General features: G+C 51.5%; 2 protein-coding genes across 2 annotated transcripts; both read left to right on the top strand.

Annotated features, from left to right (window-relative positions):
* Nucleotides 1-161: 161 nt before the first annotated feature.
* Nucleotides 162-11,387, top strand: LOC112544231 (chemerin-like receptor 1). The gene is made up of 2 exons (XM_075907384.2): nucleotides 162-281; nucleotides 1,540-11,387. The coding sequence occupies exon 2, from the start codon at nucleotides 1,612-1,614 to the stop codon at nucleotides 2,602-2,604; it is 993 nt and encodes a 330-aa protein (XP_075763499.2). The 5' UTR covers nucleotides 162-281; nucleotides 1,540-1,611; the 3' UTR covers nucleotides 2,605-11,387.
* A 90-nt stretch (nucleotides 11,388-11,477) lies between these two features.
* On the top strand, nucleotides 11,478-18,140 carry LOC102455685 (C3a anaphylatoxin chemotactic receptor-like). The gene is made up of 2 exons (XM_075907786.2): nucleotides 11,478-12,753; nucleotides 15,750-18,140. Exon 2 carries the CDS (start codon nucleotides 15,822-15,824, stop codon nucleotides 16,728-16,730), a length of 909 nt encoding a protein of 302 aa, XP_075763901.2. The 5' UTR covers nucleotides 11,478-12,753; nucleotides 15,750-15,821; the 3' UTR covers nucleotides 16,731-18,140.
* The last annotated feature ends 4,363 nt before the right edge of the window (nucleotides 18,141-22,503 follow it).

The raw sequence follows: 22,503 nt of genomic DNA, 5'->3' as shown, positions 1-22,503 counted from the left end.
TCAGCCCCAGCTTTCTGCTGGCTGCCCTGCCCCCCTGGCCATGAGCTTGTGATTCACGTGACAGCTGCATGGAGCAATGGCCGCTGGAAACCTTCCAGGCTTTGCAGAAGTGATCAGACCCAGCTACATCCTGTGGTCTCCCCCCACTGTTCACCCTCCCAGATACACCCACACACACGGCTTCCTGCTGCCAGATGAACCAGTCTGGGTGAGTTACAGGAGTTGTGTGGGGGCCTGAGACAGGGCTCGACTTGGAGACGCTGAATCCTCACAAGACACGGGTAAGGAAATGAGGGAACAGGGTGTCATTCTGCCCTCCCCCCCAGAGCTATTCCCTGGATCACCCCCTTCCTCCGGCCCCATCCACTCCTCTCATCCCGCTGGCTAGAGACAGTTGACATTAGTTTTGTCCCGTGGTGAGAGGTCATGAGTCCCCGTCCCACTGGGTGTTGAGCGACACTGTCCAAGCTCAGGGGTCCCATCTCAAGGGGTGCTGCACAGGAAAATGTTTGGAGGGGAAACTGAGGCCCAAAGCTGTGATGTGACTTGGGCAAGCTCCCTGAGCGGTTCAGTGGGAGAGTCTGGGATGGACCCAGGAGTCCTGACTCTCCGTCCAGCCACTCAAATTGACTCTTGCAAAAGCCTTTCATTAAACAAAAGGTGTTAACAGCCTCGCTTTTCTCTGGTGCTCTGCCCGGGGCCTTGTTTGCTGTTGCTGTTGCTGTTGTTGAACGCCTGAAAATCCCTATAATTTTTTTTTTAAAGGGCCAGGGGAGAGGGAGGATTCGTCACTGGTTAAATTCTTAAAAAAGAGAAAGATTTGCCAGCCCTTTTGGAAAACCAACAGCAAAAAGAGTATTTGGGACTTTTAGGCCATGTCTACATGACAGAGATCGAACCTGTTGCTGTTAATCTGCTGGGGTTCAATTCAACCGCTCAAGTGAAACCCCTGAGAGGGGCGTGCCGGTCGAGGCCAGTAACCCTGCTCCAACGCAGAGTAACGGAAGTGGAAGGGAGCTGAAAGCTGAGTAAAGATGAACGGAGCTGAAGCTGCTGAACATGGCTGAATTCAACCTTGTCCTATAGTGTGGGCCAGCGCTGAGCAGGGCTCGGAGGGGAGGGCAGTGGAGGGGAAGAGGGAAGGTCTCCGGAGCTCCGTCTCTGTGTCTGAGCAACTCGCCCCTCCTGCCTCGTCGCTGGCTTCGAAATATGAATGATCAGGAAGAAGCTAAAATGGTTTATTGAAATTGGCTGGGTCACCCCTCCCGCTCCGAATGTAAAACCAAAACCCATTTGGGGCTGGGTCCAGAGAAAACAAACCCTGCATCTTGGCAGTGACCTCACTGAGACGACCCTTTCTGTCCCCTGCTCGCCCTGCAGTTCGCTGCTTCTAAGGGCTTTGTACCACTGGGGCCATCGGTCCACAAGGATTCGATCCCACCTCAGCTCAGCCCAGGGACTGGGAGTTTATAAACACCGCCTCTGTCTCTCTGTCCCCGTCCTGCAGCCCTTTTCACTGCTCTCCCTTCCTCTCGACAGCCCAGTGTCTGCCGCGCCCCCGCCCAGCCCTGAGGAGAAGGGGGCCATATTGTGAGAGCAGGTCCTCCAAGAATGGAGTTTCTCTTGGTCTTCTTCCTAGTGCTGTGTGGCTTGGCCTTCCTTGCCAGGGCGCCATTGAACGGCTACGTCCTCTTTGTCACTGGCTGCCGTACAGAGAGGACGGCCAGCGCAGTGTGGTACCTCAACCAGGCCGTGTCCGATTTAATCTTCATCCTCTGCCTGCCCGTCAGACTCACCTTCATCTTCATCCAGGACATAGACTGGGCCAGGAGGCTGAGCAGCTCCATCACCTCCCTGCACATGCTCTCCAGTGCCTTCCTCCTCATGGCCATCTGTATCCATTGCTGCATCCTCATGGCACGGCCTGAGTGGGCCCAGAAACGCCGCACGCCCTGCCTGGCCTGCTGGGTGGCTCTGGGCACATGGGCCCTGTCTGCCGGGTTCAGCTTGCGGTACAGTGACCTCTGGGAATCCCTCCCCCCACCTGCCAGAACCAGCATGAATTTGCAACTGGATATAGAGAGGGCCAAGGCCGCAGTTGCTATCCAGTTCCTGGCCGGGTTTCTGATCCCATTAGCCTTGAGCCTGATCCCAACCTTCTGCGTCGTTCACACTGCCAGGCTGGGAAGGAACCGACTGATTCAGGCCACCCAGCCCCTCAAGATCCTTCTTGGCTTCATTCCAACCTTTTTCCTCTGCTGGCTGCCCTATCACATCTTCTCCTACTTGCAGCTCTCAGCTACGCACCCTCGGCCTCTTCTGGAAATAGGAAGCACATCTGCTTGTGTCCTGACGTATGTCAACAGCTGCCTCAACCCCATCTTCTACCTCACCATGGAGGAAGAGTTTCTGCGGTACCAACAACGTGCTCGCAACCCCCACACCACCGACCACTCAGGGCCAGAACCAGCCGACTGGCCCCATCCCTCCAGCCCTCTCCACCATGAGCTGCACCAAGTAAGGCAAATTTTAGGGGACGCAGGGCCTGGAATGTCAAAGTTGCACCTAGAAAAATTCAGCCTGGACATGAGGGGGATGTTTTGAACAGCCAGACACACTGACCCAGGGAGCAATTTCACAAGGTTCGTGGTGGATCCTGGACGCTCCCTCCCAATACACAAATGTGCAGCTGGGTAGGGTGCCACCAAATGGCACCAACTTTCATGGTGCTCTACGTAGCTGCCCGCTGTGTGTGTGGCATTGCCAGCTCTAGGTGCCATCCCCATCCTCCAGCCAGTCCCCCCAATGGACTTCACCCTCGAAGGGTGTGCGTGGGGGGTATACCTCCCAGCTCTGTCCCTATCCTGCTCCAACCCGACTGCACCCTTCTCCCAACCTCTCCTTCCTGCTCAACACCTTGCTGCTGTCAGTGAATGCAGGGTGGGCCCAGCCCCCCCAGACTTCCCATCCCCACAGGATCCCCAACCCCTGCTGCCTCTCTTCGCTTTTCCTGCCTCCTACAGCTCTGGGGCCACCCCCTACAGCCCTGAAATCTTGAATTCAGTCCTCCCATCCTCCACAGAGCGGCTTCCCCCACTTGGTGGCTGGGGACTCAGGGCAGGGAGGAGGTGTAGCTGGAGTCAGGGGGGAACATGGGCGTGAGGAGATCTAGAGGGGGCAGGAGTCAGGGTCACAGGTGAGGAAAGGCTCAGGGCAGAGGAAGGAGGCAGCAGGTTCGGTACTTCCCCTCACTCTAGGCACAGGAAGCAGAAAAAGCAACAGGGAGTTGGTACGTGCATCTGCAGCCCCTCATACCGTCCTTAAATGGTGAGGGTGGGGGATGGGAGCCCTCAGGGTTGAAGCCTGCTGCTGAGCATGGCAGGAAGCATGGAGCCAGGCTGGGAGCATCCCTCCTACAGCCGAGTGTCCTGAATAACCAGCCCGCTTCTTGCAGGAGCACCGCACGGGCTCCCTGCCTTCCTCTCCACTTTGGAAATCCCGCCTTTGGCTTATTTTAAACCTGCCACCTACTCATTTCATTTGGCGACCCATAGGAGGAGGAGGACGTACCACCACCTTATGTACCTCCTCCACGCCAGTTATGGGTTTATAGAGCTCTGTCAGGCCAGGGGTGAGGCCTGAGGCCTAGCTGAAAGCAGACACAATTTTGCTGATACAAAGCAAACTTGAGCTCTAAGCAAGAGGCAGGCCCGTCTCCCCCAATCCATCAGGAACCGGGCTGATATTGCAAAAATACCCATGCCTCAGATGTACTAGGCACAGGCCGAAAACAGTCCAGAGGGGTGGCACCAGAACATCTGGCTCAGAAACATCTTGGGACCAACACACTCCTCACAGATAAGAGTGACACCTTGTCGTAACCATGACGATTGACTAGCAGCCTGGGGACTAAGCGGTTAACCTAGTCAGCCAATGGTCAGGCAGGTAGGGATTTCAAACTGAGACAAAGGAATTTTTAACTTTTCCCTCCTTTGTCTCTGAGCCAGTTTGCTCTCTAGATACCGAGGGAGACAGAAGACAGGTCTGTTTCCAAGAAAAAGACTCTTCATTATGTGTAAGTAGGGCCAAGTCTAGATAAATCTGTCACGTTTTATTGTTTTCAGTTTGGGAATTTGGATTTGATGTCTGTGCTGTTAGAAATGGTTTTTCCTCTCTTTTGTAACTAAGTTTTGGCCCATGGGGGAATCCTCCATGAGGATATTAATTGGTGGCTCTTCCCATTTAGGCATTCATACCATGCTTGTAACTGGGGAATTGTTTTGCAAATAATAGTTCTTTCTTTTTCCACTAAACCTGGTAATGGTGAATTTTTAAGTCTGGTTTTACTTTGGGGCTGAGATTTCTCAAGCGATCTCTTCCCTGTTTTTTCTTGTAATACTTGGGAGGTGGCAGTGTTTTTCTTTTTGTTTTTAATTTCCCAAAGTCCGGGTGTTAGGATTTGGGAGTAAGTTTTGTACCAAAGCCTGTGAAGATCAGGTTTTCAGGTGCAATTGTGGGCCCCCACTTCTGCATTCATTGTGCCAGAATGGGGAACAGCCTTGACACACCCTGACCCTGGTTCAGGACAGGGCCAGCATGACAGAGTGATGGACAGAGATGCTTAGGTCCAACTCCCATGTACAAGTTACTGGGTGGCATCTAACGACGTCAGCACCCTGACACATCAGCAGCGAGGTGTAACTTGTCTGTGTCTAGGTCTAACCATGGATCTCAGAGGAGCTGCCCTTGTCCAGCCCAGGGGCAGCGGGAAACCCCACCACTGCCTGCACTCAGTCCATTGTCAGGGGTACTCAGGTACTAGTAGAACTGTAGACGTCTGCGCCAGGGCACTGGAGACTGGGCTTCACTTACAATAAACCAGGCTGGGCACATTCCCACCGTGTCTCATCGTATATGCAAAATCCACTAGATCCGCCTTGTCCACGTGTTTTTGGGTCCCTCAAAGCACTCGAGTACATCAGTGAGGCAGGATTTCCCTTTACAAAAACCATGTTGAATCTTCCCCAACAAATTGTGTTTATCACTGTGTCTGACAAGTCGGCTCTTAACTGGGATTTCCACCAGTTTGCACGAAGCTGACGTTAGACTTACCCGTCTGTAATTGCCAGGATCACCCCTAGAGCCCTTGTTAAAACTGGTGTCACATTCGCTACCTTCCAGTTATCTGGCAAAGAAGGGGATTTAAGTAACAGGTTACAACCACAGCGAGCAGGTCTGTAATTTCACTGTTGAGTTCCTTTAGAAATACTGTCTGCTCCTGGTGATGTATTGATCTCATCACTTTCTTCTGTTATCTCCTCTAATGACGCCTGAGTCACAGACTTTTCCTCAGATGTATCATTTAAAAGGAACTGCTCAGGTGAGGGAACCTCCCTTACACCCTCAGTCCTGGAGACCAATGCAAAGAATCCATGTCCTTTCTCTGAATGTTCTTATCGTCCTTTCACATCTCAATCGTCCAGTGGCCTCACTGGCTGGTTATCAGCTTCCTGCTTCTGACAAACTCCACGTTCTTTTGCTTTTACCTTTTGAGTCCTTTAATTTGGGGTAAACATTTAAGTTGACCCTCTAGCGTGGTGCGTTTCAACACAATAATGAATGGAGATGCCCATCTCCTAGAACTGGAAGGGACCTTGAATGGTCATTGAGTCCAGTCTGCTACCTTCACAGCAGGACCAAGTACCATCCCTGACAAATTTTGCCCCAGATCCCTAAATGGCCTCCTCAAGGTTGAACTCACCATCTTGGGTTTAGCAGGCCAATGCTCAAACCACTGAGATATCCCTCCCCCATGCACACCCCATACTCAACATTTTTTCCTGCAGTTTGCAGGGATTTCACTTTTAGCCTGTAACTTTCAATTTCTGTTTAACTAACTGCTTCATTTTTGTGGTGTTCCCCTTTCTGAAATTAAATGCCCCAGTGCTGGGCCGCTGAGGTGTTTTTGTTGCCATTGGGGATATTAAATCTAATTATCTGATGGTCACTGTTCCCAAATGGTGCAGTTGTTGTCACCTCTGGGACCAGAGCCTGCTCTCCGCTGAGCAAGAATGGCCCCTCCCCATGTGGGTGCCAGGAAAGGCTGTTCCCAGAAGGAGTCAATTAAACTTTCCCTTACTATCCCGTCCTGAAGTGACGTGTCCCCAGTCAAGATGGGGATAGTTTAAATCCCCCATTATAACTAAGATTTAACCTTCGATGGGCCAGACTTAACTGCCCTTCTCCAGTGTCTAAAAAATCCCCAGTCCCGTAGAAAGTACTGGAGACCCACAGCTCAGTCTGTAAGGAATTTCAGCAAGGATTGTCCAGTGTCAGCCTCCTTACATTCAAGTTCCAATAGAAACTAAAGTAAAGAAACAAATCATCTAATTCTTACAAGAGAACACGCCTATGGCAGAACCCACAGACACTGTCCATAGTGACAGCAAACAGAAGCAAAGAGGAAACCAGAAGTAAAATGTGACCAGTCCACTCCACACGGACACAACAGGAAAAGTCGGAGGCCCCCAAAGCTCAGATTTAGTTCACCAAAGTCTCGGTTTGTGCCTCTGCTCGTCCAATCTGCACCATACGCTGAGTCTGAACCATCTCTCCACTTGCTCGCAGGGATCTTCAGTTGGAGTCCAGGCAGCCTCCTCCCCTTCTGTGGATCACTGCTAGGCAGCCCTGCTCCCTGATTAACCAGGCAGTTAACTCTCAAGTGAACAGACTTAAAGAAACCCTGGGTGTGTCTACACTACAGCATTATTTTGAAATATCTAATTTCAAAATAGCGCGTCTACACACAAAATGCATTTTGAAATATCTTTTTGCTATTTCGAAATAGCGCGTCCACACTGATTGGATGCTGACTCTCATTTAAGGCTAGCTAGAACTGTATCAGGTCAGAAGTTACCTTGTGGCCATGGCAGACAGCAGGGCACCCTGGGAAGGGCCGGAGGCCCTCTATTTCAAAATAAGCATCTACACAGCGCTTATTTTGAAATAGCAATTTCAAAATTGGCGCTATTCCTCATGGAATGCGGTTTTCCAATTTTGAAATTATCCCTCCACTATTTCAAATTAATTTCGAAATAGCAGTTGGCTTGTGTAGATGCTAGGAAAGTTATTTCGATGTAACGGCTGTTATTTCGAAATAACTTTGCTGCGTAGACATACCCGTTACAAGACAATACAAACATGGAGAACAACACAACAGAAATGGCTTTTCCCTCAGTGCTAGGTTTACAGAGGAGCTGATGAATCTGACTGACTGAGAAAGGGAACTACCAGAGTTTGGCTAAACTCAAACCAGCATTAGGGCAGACAATTAGCACTGAAGAGGGAATTTCCCCTCCCATATAATTTAGCATGGCCCATGATCTCTGGTAAAGGGTTAACAACATCACTATGGGTATGTCTAGACTACATGGCTCCATAGATGGTTTACAGGATCAGTCGGCAAAAGCTTCCCCAGCTGACAGATCCACGTCTCGACTGCGGCGCTGTGCCAGATCAGCTGATCGTCAGCACAGCGCGGCGGCCATGTTTATTTTAATGAAGAGGGGATTATTTAAATCCTCGCTTCTTTGCCTATGCCGGATAAACTAGTTTACATGGCTCTGTTGATGGAGCCATGGAGTCTAGACATACCCTACCTGCTACAGAGAGAGGAACAGCAGCCTGCTCTCTGCTCCTCCCTCAGCATCTCCCAGCCAGGGCCGGCTCTAGGCACCAGCAAATCAGGCAGGTGCTTGGGGCGGCACTTTGCCAGGGGCAGCATTTCAGATAAGCAGCCGGCCCCAACCCCCAGCAATGCCTAGCCCCACCCCACCGATTTTAAAGGGCCGTGGGAAATGCCGTGGCTGCGCAGCTAGCTGGCATCAATGTGAATCCGCAGCCTGCTGGCCGCCCCGTCTCCTCTCCTGCTCCTCCTCACCCCAGCAGTCGCTAAGCAGCCAACGCCACCCATGGCAATGCCCAGTCCTGCCCTGCCAATTTTAAAGGGCCGTGGGAGATGCTGCAGCTGCGCAGCCAGCTCTGGCACCATGTGCGCCTGCTGGCCGACCCTGTCTCCTGCGTCCTGCTCCTCCCTGGTGGCCGCAACCTCCTCCAAGGGCCTCTCCACTCCAAGCAGAGGCTCCGCTCCACCAGACTCACAGCCTGGACCCGGCCATCAGCCACCCCTCCGCCTACATCATGTGGAAATCCCAGGTAGGATGCCCCCTTCCCGCCTAGGGTTGCCAGGTGTCCAATATTCACCCAGACAGTCCGGCATTTTTGCCTCCTGTCTGGTAAAAAAATTCAGAGACTACCGGACACCTGAGATGTCAGGTATTTTCTGGTTTTTTCCCTGTTCAGGAGGTGAAAATGACGGGCACCTGGCAACCCTACAAACACTCAGCACCCGGCCTCCCCCCCTGCCCCGAGCCCTCCCCGGGCCCCAAACCCTCAGTGCCCCGACCCCAGCCCCCATGCTTACCTGGTTCCACAAGGCTGCCGGCACAAAATGGCTACCGGCCAAAAGACCAAGGGGAAGCAAGTCTTAGTGTTCAACTTCTCCCCTGTTTCTATCCCTGACATGCAGTTTGTTTTTGGGCTTAAGATTTGGGTCTTTTTTTTGCTCAACAACTTTGGTCTCCTTCCCCCCCTTTTTTTTCCTTCAACAGAATTTCCCCCCCCTTTTTTTTTCCTGTTTGTTTGTTTTTTGTGGAGGGGTGGGGGTGTCAAAACCTTGAGCCTGCCCTGCTCCCAGCTCACCCAGCCCATAGAAAAGCACCTGCCGTGTCTGCTGCCTCATGGAGTCTAACCCCAAACTTCCCCCCCAACTCCAGAAACTTCTGGGTGTGGAGGCTAAATGTGCCCAGTAACACTCAGCTCACTCCTACCTCCCCACTGGGGTCTCTTCAAGAGAAAGCTCCCCACTTAGATGCCTGGGTTGCACATGCTCCAGTTTGGTTCATTTAAAATTCCTACTTAATTTGATTCGCTGCTCTTTTCACATATAGGCATACAGCACCCCCCACCCCGCCCAGCTTCTTCTGCCCTTCCGATATAATTGGTACCCAGGTATTACCCTGTCCCATTGACCATCCACAATCCACCAAGTTTCTCTGATGTCTGTTTCACCCATCTCTTCTTTTCATACCTCGAGTTCACCCAATTGATTCGTTAGACCTCTGCCGTTTGTGCACCGACACTTACAATTGTCCCTGTTTCGCTGCCGGCCTGCACACGATGGGATTCAATCAATGTAGGGGTTTCAAATGCTCCTGTGTGAGTTAGGGGCTTAACACCTATTGGCCTTCAGAAGGAAAATGTGGTGCCTAATTCCCTTTGACACTTTGAAAAATCTAGTCCAGCATCTTCATGGCCAAGCCTGAGCCACCGAACCTCACCAGCCGCCCCTGAAAACATCGGGAGGTGCGTTCAAAAGGGCCTGTGGGTTGTTTGGGTCTTTCTGATTCTTTGGGGGTGGGCAGGGTATTTCAAGGGTTTCTTTGCAATGATAAAAGCTAGATACTTACTTGAAAACCAAGGAAGCTGAAATTCCCACCTTAGCATCTGATTCCAGGACCGGAGAGGCTGAGAAAAATGAGACGCAGGCGAATGCTGCAGCCAAACTGTAAGTGTCAGGGAGGCTGGAAAACTGCACTGAAACAAATGGGAAGGAAGGAATATCCAGTCCTGTTGTGGAGGCCAATGGGGTGAGGTGATTTTATCTGTTGGGGGCTTTAAATACAATGGGGGTGTCTCTGGCACTGAGCACCCCCAAACAGCACCCTGGTGCCCCCACCTCCACAGTGTCATGTAATCGTGGGGTGTTTTGTACTGAGACTGCCATGGGAGGAGTCCCTCTGAGAGTCTTCATCCGATGAACATGAAAACGCTGCTGGATTGTAGCTGCGCTCTCCTTGTGGGTGAGGCTGTGCAGTGTTGCTGCGTGTGTGTTACTGAAATAAGTTGTGATTCTTGGAACACCCACAACCAGCCCATCAGGTACGAGGCTGGAGCAGCCAGATGGCAACTCAGGGCTCATCGGCCCCCACCAGAGAATCCTCCCCCCCGCCCCCGGAGCTGCAGCCAAGGGGGGTTTCTCAGAGCACAGACCGAGGGACAGCCTGCCCCACCTCACAGCAAAGGGCCCTTCCAGCCAACTGAGAGTAGCTAGAGAGAAGGGAAGTGACATCATGACTGGGACCCCCCCCCCCCAAGCAAGCCCCTGGAGACACATCTGGGCACCAGGGCATTGGGTGGGGGCGGGTGTCCTGGCCGGAGGAGAGTCCCAGGCTGTCGGCTGAGGATCTGCCCCTGGCTGGTCCCCGCCTGTCGGGGGATGCGGCTCGGTTCAAATCTGGGTTTGTTTGCAGCCCCCAGCCTGCGAGTTCCCTTCTGTTTCCCAGGTGCCAGCTGGGACCCCCACTGCTCCCCGCCGCAGCCCGGCTCTGGCTGCAGCTAATCACCCTGCTCGCCATTGGCTCCCCTATGTGGTCCGGTCTCAGGGCGTGGGAAACCCCAGACCAGCTCCCACAGCTGTGGGGGGGACTCCCCCCGTCGGGGGAGTTGTGGGCTAAGCACTGAGGTGCCCCTGGCCAGGCTTGGAACAGGACCACATTGGGCAGCTCTGGGGGTAGGGCAGGGAGCTGGGGGTTGGCTAGAGACCCCTGTTGGGAGCTCCAGCCTGTCCGGGGGGGTTACTTGTGACTCCCACCACCTGGCAAGGTCATTCATGGGTGAGCGGGGCTGAAGGGCAGTGGGCCCCACAAATCACCCCAGACCCAGCTTTCCTTTAATGTCCCCAGTAGGGTCTGGTGGCTCCCCAAGTGTGAGCGAGCTGGAGTTTTACAGCAACAGGGCCCCGGCTCAGCTCAGCTCCTGCTATGGGGCTGCGGCTGCCCCGGGTGCTGCGACATCAGATGGTCTCTCAGACCCTGCGTCACGAGAGGGCCCAGTGCTGGGCCGAGCTGTTTGAGGCCTGCATGGAGCTGGCCACCTCGGGGGCTTTGCAGAGTCGCCTTCCTGAGCTTGTCCACCCTGTTCAGCCACCTCCCCCCTTGCTCCTCCCTGCCCTTGAGAGGACAGCTCCCTGGAGGGGGGCCGCAGGTGTGGAGGGGTGTCGTGAGGAATCAGTTCTGAGATGCAGCATCTGATTCCTCCAGCACGTAGATTAGCAAGTGAGAGTCAACCTCCTAGCTTCCATTCTGGGGTGAACTCTGCCATGGACCCCCAAATCTGCTCCCCTGCCCCAAAGTCCTTTCAGCGGGCAAAGACCCTGAGGACCAGTGGCTCTTAATCTACCCGGATTCCTGTTCCCCTCAGGACTCTGAGGGTATGTCTAGATTACATGCCTCTGCCGACGCTTCATTAAAATAAAAATGGCCGCCGCGTTGTGCTGGCTCAGCTGTTTGTCGGCACACCGTGGCAGTCAAGACGGGGATCGGTTGACAAGGAAAGCCTTTGTCGACTGATCCCTTATGCCTCGTGAAACGTGGTTTACAGAATTGGTCCACAAAGACTTTCCTTTTCGACAGATCCCCGTCTTGACTTCCGCATTGTGCCGACAAACAGCTGAGCTGGCACAATGTGTCAGACATTTTTATTCTAATGAAGTGGGGGATATTTAGATCTCCGCTTCATTGACTATGTTGGTATGTCTAATTTACATGCCACTGTTGGCAGAGTCATGTAGTCTAGACATACCCTGACTTCTCCTGCGCAGCCTCAAGGTTCTCCACACTTCAGAACGACTTGTGAGCCAAATGAGAGCTAGAAATACAAGTGTCCCTGTGCACAGGTGCTGACAGATGTTTTGCCTTCCCATTTTACCAGGCCATTGTGGAATATATTGCATAGAGCAGAGTAAACACCTGGCAGGGGAATTCTGCTTGAAAAATTAAAAATTCTACAAAAAAAAATCAAACCTGCTGCGTATAATATTTTAAAATTTCTCCAAAATTCCACATAATTTATTTGTCAAACTAACACAATATAATCCCAATTTCAATCATTATTTTTGCAACACCTGTCAGCAAGCATGTGACAAAACAGAAACCAAATGAGATTGAGGAACTGGTGTTTGAGAAATGGATTCCTCACTAGGCACATGAATTCAGAACGACGAGTAACAATCCGTGTGCACTGCAATGCACAACTGCAGTTCCCCACTCCCAGGTGCAGGGCGAAGTCAGAGTGCGGGGGAAGGGGAGCAGGCATAACAGGGATATAGGGGCTGGGATCCTGGCCATTAATCCTGAGCTGTGGTTTGTGTGATCTCTAGCCTTGCATGAGGGTTTCCTTAGCACTGGGTGGGCCACGGGAAAGGTCCCTGCAGCAGAGGCCGGGTTCAGATCTCATGTAGCCGAATCCCAGCCAAGCTCTGGTCTCCTTCCGCAGCCTGGAGGGAACTGGAGGAGGCAAAGTCCCAGCTGGGGTCTCTGCTCCTGGGACCTCACCTGGTGGAGCTGGCTGGACATGTTGGTCTCCGTCCCTGATCTCTGCTGGCTCCCCGGCACACTCGCTGTGGGCTTGTGATTCATGTGACAGCTGCATGGAGCCATGGCCATTGGAGGCCTTCCAGGCTTTGCAGAAGTGATTGTACCAGCTACATCCTGTGGTCTCCCCGCATTGTTCACCCTCCCAGATACACCCACACACACGGCTTCCTGCTGAGCCAGTCCGGGTGAGCTGCAGGAGTCGTGTGGGGGACCTGGGACCGGGCTCGACTCGGAGACGCTGCGTTCCCTCAAGTCACAGGTAAGGAAATTAGGGAAACCCTCCAGCTGCCCCACAGGGTGTCATTCTGCCCTCTCCGCCCCCCGCAGTCCCCTGAATCTCCTCCGTTCTCCTGCCCCCTCCACTCCTCTCATCCCACTGGCTAGAGACAGTTGACATTAGTTGCCTCCTCTGGTGAAAGGTCATGAGACCCCGTCCCGCTGGGTGTTGAGTGACACTGTGTGTGCTCAGGGGTCCCATCTCAAGGGGTGCTGCACAAGCAAATGTTTGGAGGGGAAACTGAGGCCCAAGGCTGTGACATGACTGGGCCAAGCTCCCTGAGTGGTTCAGTGGCAGAGTCCGGGATGGACCCAGGAGTCCTGACTCCCTGTCCAGCCACTCAAATTGTCTCTTGCAACAGCCTTTCATTAGACAAAAGGCATTAGGGGCCTCCCCTTTCCTCTGTGCACTGCCCGGGGGTTGGTTTGTTGTCAGTGTTGTTGAAAGCCGGGAAATCCCCCTTTTTTTTTTTTAAAGGACAGGGGGAGAGGGAGGATTGGTCACTGGTTAAATTCTCAAAAAGAGAGAGAGAGAGAGAGAGAGAGAGAGAGAGTTGCCAGCCCCTTTGGGAAATCAACAGCAAAAAGAGAATTTGGGACTCTTAGGCCATGTCTACATGACAGAGATCGAACCTGTTGCTGTTAAACTGCCGGGGTTCAATTCAGCCGGTCTAGTGAAGCCCGTGAGAGGGGCGCTCTGCTCGAGGGCGGTAGCACTGCTCCTACGAGGCGTAAGGGATGTCGAAGGGAGCGAAAAGCCGAGTAACGATGAACAGAGCTGAAGCCGCTGAACATGGCTGAATTCGACCTAGGACAGGGTAGGCCCACTGGTCAGTGAGGAGGAGAAACAGTAACAGGAAACTTGGAAATGGCAGAGATGCTTAATGACTTCTTTGTTTCGGTCTTCACCGAGAAGTCTGATGAAGGAATGCCTAATATAGTGAATGCTAGTGGGAAGGAGGTAGGTTTAGAAGATAAAATAAAAAAAGAACAAGTTAAAAATCACCTAGAAAAGTTAGATGCCTGCAAGTCACCAGGGCCTGGTGAAATGCATCCTGTACCTGAGCCTTTAGCTATCATCTTTGGAAAATCATGGAAGACAGCAGAGATTCCAGAAGACTGGAAAAGGGCAAATATAGTACCCATCTATAAAAAGGGGAATAAGAACCACCCAGGAAACTACAGACCAGTTAGTTTAACTTCTGTGCCAGGGAAGATAATGGAGCAAGTAATTAAGGAAATCATCTGCATACACTTGGAAGATGTCAAGGTGATAGGGAACAGCCAGCATGGATTTGTAAAGAATAAATCATGTCAAACCAATCTGATAGATTTCTTTGATAGGATAACGAGTCTTGTGGATAAAGGAGAAGCGGTGGATGTGGTATACCTAGAATTTAGTAAGGCATTTGATACGGTCTTGCATGATATTTTTATCAATAAACTAGGCAAATACAACTTAGATGGGGCTACTATAAGGTGGGTGCATAACTGGCTGGATAACCATACTCAGAGAGTAGTTATTAATGGTTCACAATCCTGCTGGAAAGGCATAACAAGTGGGGTTCCGCAGGGTCTGTTTTGGGACCAGCTCTGTTCAATATCTTCATCAATGATTTAGATATTGTCATAGAAAGTACGCTTATTAAGTTTGCAGATGATACCAGACTGGGAGGGTTGCGACTGCTCTGGAGGATAGGGTCATAATTCAAAATGACCAGGACAAATTGGAGAAATGGTCTGAGGTAAATAGGATGAAGTTTAATAAAGACAAATGCAAAATGCTCCACTTAGGAAGGAAAAATCAGTTTCACACACACAGAATGGGAAGCGACTGTCTAGGAAGGAGTAAGGCAGAAAGGGATCTAGGGGTTATAGTAGACCAGGAGCTGAATATGAGTCAGCAGTGTGATGCTGTTGCAGAAAAAGCATACATGATTCTGGGATTCATTAACATGTGTGTTGTGAGCAAGACACGAGAAGTCATTCTTCCGCTCTACCCTGTGCTAGTTAGGCCTCAGTTGGAGTATTGTGTCCAGTTCTGGGCACCACATTTCAAGAAAGATGTGGAGAAATTGGAGAGGGTTCAGAGAAGAGCAACAAAAATGATTAAAGGTCTAGAGAACGTGACCTATGAAGGAAGGCTGAAAGAATTGGGTTTGTTTAGTCTAGAAAAGAGAAGATTGAGGGGGGACATGATAGCAGTTTTCAGGTATCTAAAAGGGTATTACAAGGAGGAGGGAGAAAACTTGTTCATCTTGGCCTCTGAGGATAGAACAAGAAGCAATGGGCTTAAACTGCAGCAAGGGAGGTTTAGGTTGGACATTAGGAAAAAGTTCCTAACTGTCAGGGTAGTCAAACACTGGAATAAATTGCCCAGGGAGGTTGTGGAATCCCCATCTCTGGAGATATTTAAGAGTAGGTTAGATAAATGTCTATCGGGGATGGTCTAGACAGTATTTGGTCCTGCCATGAGGGCAGGGGGCTGGACTCGATGACCTCTCGAGATCCCTTCCAGTCCTAGTATTCTATGATTCTATGATTGTCCATAGTGTGGGCCAGGGCTAAGCGAGGCTCGGGGGGGGGGGGGGGGGGAGGTCTCCAGAGCTCTGTCTCTGCATCTGAGCAACTCGCCCCTCCCCTGGCTTCGAAACACAAATGATCAGAAAGAAGCTAAAGTAGTTTCCTGAAACTGGGCTTGTAAACCACCCCTCCCGCCAATGTAAAACCAAAACCCGTTGGGGCTGGGTACAGAGGAAACAAACCCTGCATCTCAGCAGCAACCCTGAGTCGACCCTTTCGGTCCCCTGCTCACCCTGCGGTTCGATGCATCTAAGGGCTTTGTACCACTGGGGCCATCGGCCCACAAGGATTCGATCCCACCTCAGCTCAGCCCAGGGACTGGGAGTTTAGAAACGCTGCCTCTGTCTCTGTCCCTGTCCTGCAGCCCTTTTCACTGCTCTCCCTTCCTCTCGACAGCCCAGCATCTGCCCCGCCCCCGCCCAGCCCTGAGGAGAAGGGGGCCATATTGTGTCAGCAGCTCCTCTGAGAATGGAATTCCTCCCAAACTACATCCTGGTGCTCTATGGTTTGGCCTTCCTCGCTGGGCTACCATTGAATGGCTACGTTCTTTTTGTCACCGGCTGCCGTATGGAAAGGACGGCCAGCGCCATTTGGTTCCTGAACCGGGCCATGTGCGATTTCATTTTCATCTTCTGCCTGACCCTCAGATTCATCCTCATCTTCTCTCGGCATGTAGACTGGGCCTGGAGGCTGAGCAGCTCCATCACCTCCATGCACATGTTCTCCAGCGCCTTTCTCCTCATGGACATCAGCGTCCATCGCTGCATCCTCGTGGCACGGCCTGAGTGGGCCCAGAAATGCTGCACGGCCTCCCTGGCCCGCTGGGTGGCTCTGGGCACACTAGTCCTGTCTGTTGGGTTCAGCTGGCGGTACAGTGACCTCTGGGAATCCCTCTTCTCACCTCCTAGCACAAGAATGAGTTTCCAAATGGATCTAGAGAGGGCGAAGGTCGCCATCACGATCCAGTTCCTGACTGGGTTTCTCATCCCATTAGCCTTGAGTGTGATCCCAACCTTCTGCGTCATTCACACTGCCAGGCGGGGAAGGAACCGGCTGATCCAGGCCACCCAGCTGCTCAAGATCCTTCTCGGCTTGATCCCGACCTTTATCCTGTGCTGGCTGCCGTATCACGTCTTCTTCTTCATGCAGCTCTCAGCTATGCCCTCTCGGCCTTTTCTGGAAATAGGCTGCGCATTTACTTACGTCCTGACATACGTCAACAGCTGCCTCAACCCCATCTTCTACCTCACCATGGAGGAAGAGTTTCTGAGATACCGACAACGTGCTCGCAACCCCCACACCACCGATCACTTGGAGCGGAACCAAACGACTAGCCCCATCCCTCCAGTCCTCCCCACCAGGAGTTGTACCCAGTAGGGCCAATTTTTGGGGATGCAGGGCCCGGAATGTTGATATTGCCTGGAGGAAGAATTCTGTGCACTGGAACTAATAGTTTCTTTTTGGTCCCAAAATTGTGCTTTATGGCAAGTGAATTCTGGGCCTCCTTTTTCTGGATTAGAAAACCTGCTTCATAACAAGAGCTGAGAGATCTAGGGGCTAAATCCATGTAGCTGAACAAAGAGAAAGTGACTCGATCCCAGGCTGTCCGTATCCAGACGGGAACGAATATTGAACAAGGGGTTCTTCAGTCCAGCTGAAGAAGGTCTAACATGAGCCAGGGAACAGAAGTTGCACCCAGACAAATTCAGCCGGGACGTGAGGGGAACATTTTGAACGGCCAGAGACGCTGACCCAGGGAGCAATGTCCCAAGTGTCGTGGTGGATCCAGGACTGTCCCTCCCAATACACAAATGTACAGCTGGGTAGGGTGCCACTAAAGGGCACCAACCTTCATAGTGCCCTACGTAGCTGCCCGTTGTGTGTGTGCCATTGCCAGCTCCAGGAGCCAGTCCCACCCCCCAGCCAGCCCAACCACAGGTTTTAGCCTGGGAAGCCACTTCTATAGGGGAGTGCAAGACCTAGAATAACTGCCCCCCCATCCTATCACTGCCCTTCCCCAACCCAAGTGCACCCTTCCCCCAACCTCTGCTGCCTGCTTAGCACCCAGCTGCTGTCAGTGAGTGCAAAGTGGGCCCAGCCCCCCACTGCCTCTGCTGCCTCCCTTTCCTGCTCCTGGCCCCTACTGCTCTGGGTAATCCCCTGTAACCCTGAAATCTTGAGTGCAGCTCCCCCCACATCCTCCACAGAGCGGCTTCCCCCCCTTGGTGGCTGGGGACTCAGGGCAGGGGGGATGTGGAGGGGTGTAGCAGGAGTCAGGGCAGGAGCTTGGGGGGTGAGGAGATCTAGCAGGGGCAGGAGTCAGGGACAGGGGTGAGGAAAGGCTTGGGGAAGAGGGTGATGCAGAGAAGGGAGGCAGCAGGCGTGGTGCTTCTTCTCACTCCCTAGGCAAGGGAAGCAGGAAAAGCAACGGAGCTGGTACGTGTGGTTGCAGCCCCTCACACCCCTCTGAAATGGTGAGGGAGGGAAGCCCTCAGGGCTGGGGCTTGCTGCTGACCATGGCAGGAAGCCTGGAGCAAAGATGGGAGCTCCCCTGCATCCCTGTAGCCAAGTGCTCCGACCGAACAGCTTCTTCTAGAGCATCGCACGGGGCGCCCTGCCTTCCCCTCCCCTCTGGAAATCCTTCCTTGGCTTGTTTTAAACCTGTGCGCTACTAATTTCATTTGGCAACCCCTAGTGCTTGTGTTATGAGGCGGAGGAGGACGTACCACTGCCTTCTGTGCCTCCTCCACGCCAGGCATGGGTTTATAGATCTCTGTGGGTATGTCTACACTAACCACCCTAGTTCGAACTAGGGTTGGTAATGTAGGCAACCGGAGTTGCAAATGAAGCCCAGGATTTAAATATCGCCATTTTGAAATTCCACTAGTCCGAAGTAACTGCCGTGCGGCTACACGCAGCAGTGAAATGGCAATTTGAGATATACTAGAGAGTGAATTCACGTATACTAGAGAGTGAACTGATCTTCACCGATGTGAGAAAAGTCAGAAGGATGAGCTGTTGGAATGCGTTAATGAACTATTTTGAGCTGAAGCTCCTACTCCCTAATACCTGTTTCTTTCTTTGCTGATAGCAGTTTCCCTTTGAAGTTCACTTTGATTTCTTGCCCTGACATCAGACTTGTTTGGTTAAGGGTATAAAATACTAGGTTTGATTTGTATTGAGCAGTCTTACTGGGCCCAGCTCTGCTGGGGTCAGGTTTGGCTCACTTTGTGCCTTATTGATCAATAAAGCTTTTTGTTAGCCGCATAATCACAAGGAAGTCTTTTGCTTCGACAATTTGGAGGTTCCACCAAGATCTTAATGTGCCACTTGCCCGGATGGAGGGACCGGCGCTCCACTTCCAAGCCTCTCAAGCATGCAATAGAAGGTAAGGGGGATACCTGTTACGAAATCTCCTGGAGAGGGCTTGGGATTTGGAGTGATGGCCGGCCGTCGGGGTAAGGGGAGCTATGGATTTCACTTTCGTGGAGCGGCTAACATTTTGTTTGTCTGTGTCTGTCTTTGTCTATTAGGCCTGTCTTATGTGTCACAGTTCCAAAAGGGCACACCGGTGTCTCTAGTGAGGCAGCCATGCGCTGGACCCTCTGTGTTCGGATGCTAAAGACTGGTGTGGTGCCATTACTCTCTTTCAGCACACGAAACTATGGGAAAGCTTTGTTGTCTCTCTCTGGGTATGTCTACACTAGCCCCCTAGTTTGAACTAGGGAGGCTAATGTAGGCATTCGAAATTGCAAATGAAGCCTAGGATTTAAATATCCCGGGCTTTATTAGCATGTTCCCATCCGGTTGCCATTTTTAAATTTCATTAGTCCGAAGTAACTGCCCGTGGCAGTCCTTACTCCTCATTCCATTAGGAGTAACAGTTAATTTGAACTAAGGACTTTGTTCGAATTACCATTTCACTGCCTCGTGTACAGTTACTTCGGACTAGTGAAATTTAAAAATGGCGATCGGACGGGAACATGCACATAAAGCCCGGGATATTTAAATCCCAGGCTTCATTTGCAATTTCGAATGCCTACATTAGCCTCCCTAGTTCGAACTCGGGGGCTAGTGTAGACATACCCTCTGTTACTTGCGAAAGTAAGACTAACCTTTAAGGCTAACCCCAGTCCATTGTAGTTCCCCATTCCGTCAGGCTGTCTCCAGGTGCCAGGATGAGGTATCCTGCCGGGCTGGGGCGGGTGCCAGAAACCCTTGTGAGCCAGGTAGACTTTGGTCCAATGCCTCACAACCAAAAGGGGGGTGGATCTTGCAAGCAGGTGAACTCTGGTTCGGTGCATCGCAGAAGAAAATAGTGTGAGCAAGTGAACTCTGGTTTGGTGCCTCACAGAGTCTTTCAAAGTGCACAGAGAAAATGGGGGTGGGTCAGTGTGACAACGCGTTGGGGTTCCCCCGCCTCCTGCACCCCCAAAATGGCACGAACAGACTCCACCAGCCAGTAGAATAGAGGGAGTTTATTGCTTCTCCAGGATACAGCACAGCACAGATGTCATCTGGTTACAGGACAGGCCTAGGATGCCTCAGCCCCCCTTGATATGGGGGTTCTGGGCTTCTAACCCCCAGCCTGATGCTTTGGCGGCTTCCTCCATGATTCCAGACAGAAACTAACTCACTCTCCTCCAGCCCTGCCCCCCAGCCAGGGGTGGCATTCCACCTTCCTTTGTTTCTCTCCTTCAGGGGTAGCTGGTCAGACAGGTTGAGAGACCCTCTTTGCATAATGACTCATTCCCTGTCTTGATGGGCCGTGGTACCGACAGCAGCCAGTGGGGGTTACCACAGAGCCAGCAGAGAGAGCAGCCCGATACCCCCACTATGTCACAGTCAGTCTACAGGAATTCCTGTGCCTATTAAGGGCAGTCCGGCTTTATGTCTACTCATTATGGGAAAAATACTTGCAAGTTTTTAGATAAGTGGAATTTGCATACCCAAAACGACCCTAAACTGCAGTTCTCATCACTGGGGACTTTTGATTCCACTAAGATCCTACATTTAAGGGGCACTCTTAAGGGTCGTGGAACGAAAACTCCTGATCTGCAATGGTCTGCCTATCTCCCATGGTATGAAGAAACTTTTAAAAGAAAGAATCTCAACTGAGACGTTTTAAAGATACTCAGGAAAAGCTGCAAGTGCAGATTAAGCAGCTGAAAGAATCCCGTGCTCAACCTAAAGCAGTAATAACACAGCCTAGAGCACCACCTATGGGGCAAATGTATCCTTGTCTCTCAAACTCTGATTCACAGGATGACATGAACGATGCCCTGTGCTCTGTGTGGAATCCTCCACCATATCCGGACCCAGCTCCCCAGTCCCAGGAAGATTTGGAGAGCCCAGTAGTTAATGGTGGGAGGGAACAAAAGGGAAAAGAAGTGCACCATGTGACATATCAGTTGCGATCAGGGAAACACCCAGAGGGGAAGAATATTAGCCCAACCACAGTTTGTCCTTTACGGGAAGTCCCAAACCCACAAGGAGGGTGCATGCGAGTTTACCAACCCTGGACCAGGATCGAGTTACATGCCATGGCCAAAGATTTTCCCCCAGTAGAAGAAGACCCGGTAAAATTCAAATCAGAACTGGCATTAGTAATACGGTCTTATGATCCAAATTGGCAAGACCTTGACAGCTTGTAAGGGTGATTCTGCCTGATGATAAGCGTGACAAGATTTTAAAGAAGGCAGGATGGCCTCCTGAGCCTATTTCAGGAGATCCGGACTCACGAGGTTATATCACAGCTCTCACCCATGCTAGGAACAGACTGCTTGATAGTATTCTTGCAGTCTTTCCCAAACGTACAGATTGGGTTAAAATTAACACCTGCAAGCAGGAAGAAAATGAATCACTTGGTGCCTATTTAGAAAGGCTTACAAGAGTGTTTGAAAGGCACTCTGGCATTGACAAGCCAGCCGACACTGCTAAGCAGGCGCTGGGTGCTGCTTTTGTTAATGGATTGAACTCGGATATCCAAACCCAGTTAAAGCAAATAACTATAGGCCGGGAAATTAAAACTTTAGAGGACCTTTTGACAGTGGCAAACCACTGCAGACAGTGCCTAAAGGCTAAACAGGACAAAGAACCTAAACTGATGGTTTTGCAATCACTGCCTTCTAAAACAGGCAGGGGTCGATGGCGCCCCACAGAACGACAACCACAGGGCTCATGTGGACCACCGAGAGTAGCACCACCTTGGTCTGGGGATGCTGCCGGCCGAGGCAACCACAGGACAGTGACAAATGCAAATATTTTGCCACTATTGCAAACAACTCGGACACTGGAAGAGTCAGTGACCATACCGCCCTGGGCTGCTAGAGCCTGCAGCTTTCAGAACCCCTCAAGGTCAGTTTAACTTAATGGAGGTCGAGAGTAAATAGGGGTGCCCAGTGCTTTTGTGGAAAAGCGTCCGTGCCCAGTGCTTTTGTGGAAAAGCGTCCGTGCCAATCTAGACGCTCTGTTCCGAAAATGCTTTTAACGGAAAAGTTTTCCGTTAAAAGCATTTTCAGAAAATCATGCCAGTCTAGACGTAGCCATTCAGTATGTCGATGATTTGCTTCTTTGCAGCCTTTCCCTTCAGGCCTGCAGACCAGATTCTCTTGTACTTCTCGCTGCTCTAGCCAAAAAGGGTCATAAAGTGTCTAAACAAAAACTTCAGCTCTGCAAGCCTACTGTTCGGTATTTAGGCCACAACCTCTCAGCAGGGAGCCGTCACCTCTCTGCTGACAGAATCCAGGCAATCCTTTCTGCCCCTAAGCACACTACTCCTTCTCAAGTCCGTCCTCTCCTGGGTATGGCTGGCTAGTGTAGACAATGGATTCCTAACTTTTCTCAGTTAGCCAAACCGCTCCAGGATCTCACTCGCAATGCTACCCCTTCTCCTATCCCGCGGGGGGCTGTCAGCAAGACGCTGCTTTCACATCCCTAAAGCAGGCTTTGGGGTCTGCTCCTGCTTTGGGCTTACCCGATTACTCCTGTCATTTCACTTTGGCTATGTCTAGACTGCAAGCCTCTTTCGAAAGACTATTTCACTTTGGCTATGTCTAGACTGCACGTTGAAGACTGCACGTTGAAGCAAGACTGTGGCTTGCTTTTTCGAAAGAAAGCATCCATTGAGTCTGGATGCTCTCTTTCGAAG

Source organism: Pelodiscus sinensis, chromosome 22 (assembly GCF_052426305.1).
Source record: "Pelodiscus sinensis isolate ZL-2025 chromosome 22, ASM5242630v1, whole genome shotgun sequence".
NCBI classification, from domain to species: domain Eukaryota; kingdom Metazoa; phylum Chordata; order Testudines; family Trionychidae; genus Pelodiscus; species Pelodiscus sinensis.
The sequence above is the reverse complement of the archived record's forward strand: the minus strand, read 5'-3'. Positions and strand labels throughout refer to the sequence as shown.

Excerpts from the sequence above, each read along its gene's own strand:
- LOC112544231 (XM_075907384.2), top strand. The coding sequence starts at position 1,612 with ATGGAGTTTCTCTTGGTCTTCTTCCTAGTGCTGTGTGGCTTGGCCTTC.
- LOC102455685 (XM_075907786.2), top strand. The coding sequence starts at position 15,822 with ATGGAATTCCTCCCAAACTACATCCTGGTGCTCTATGGTTTGGCCTTC.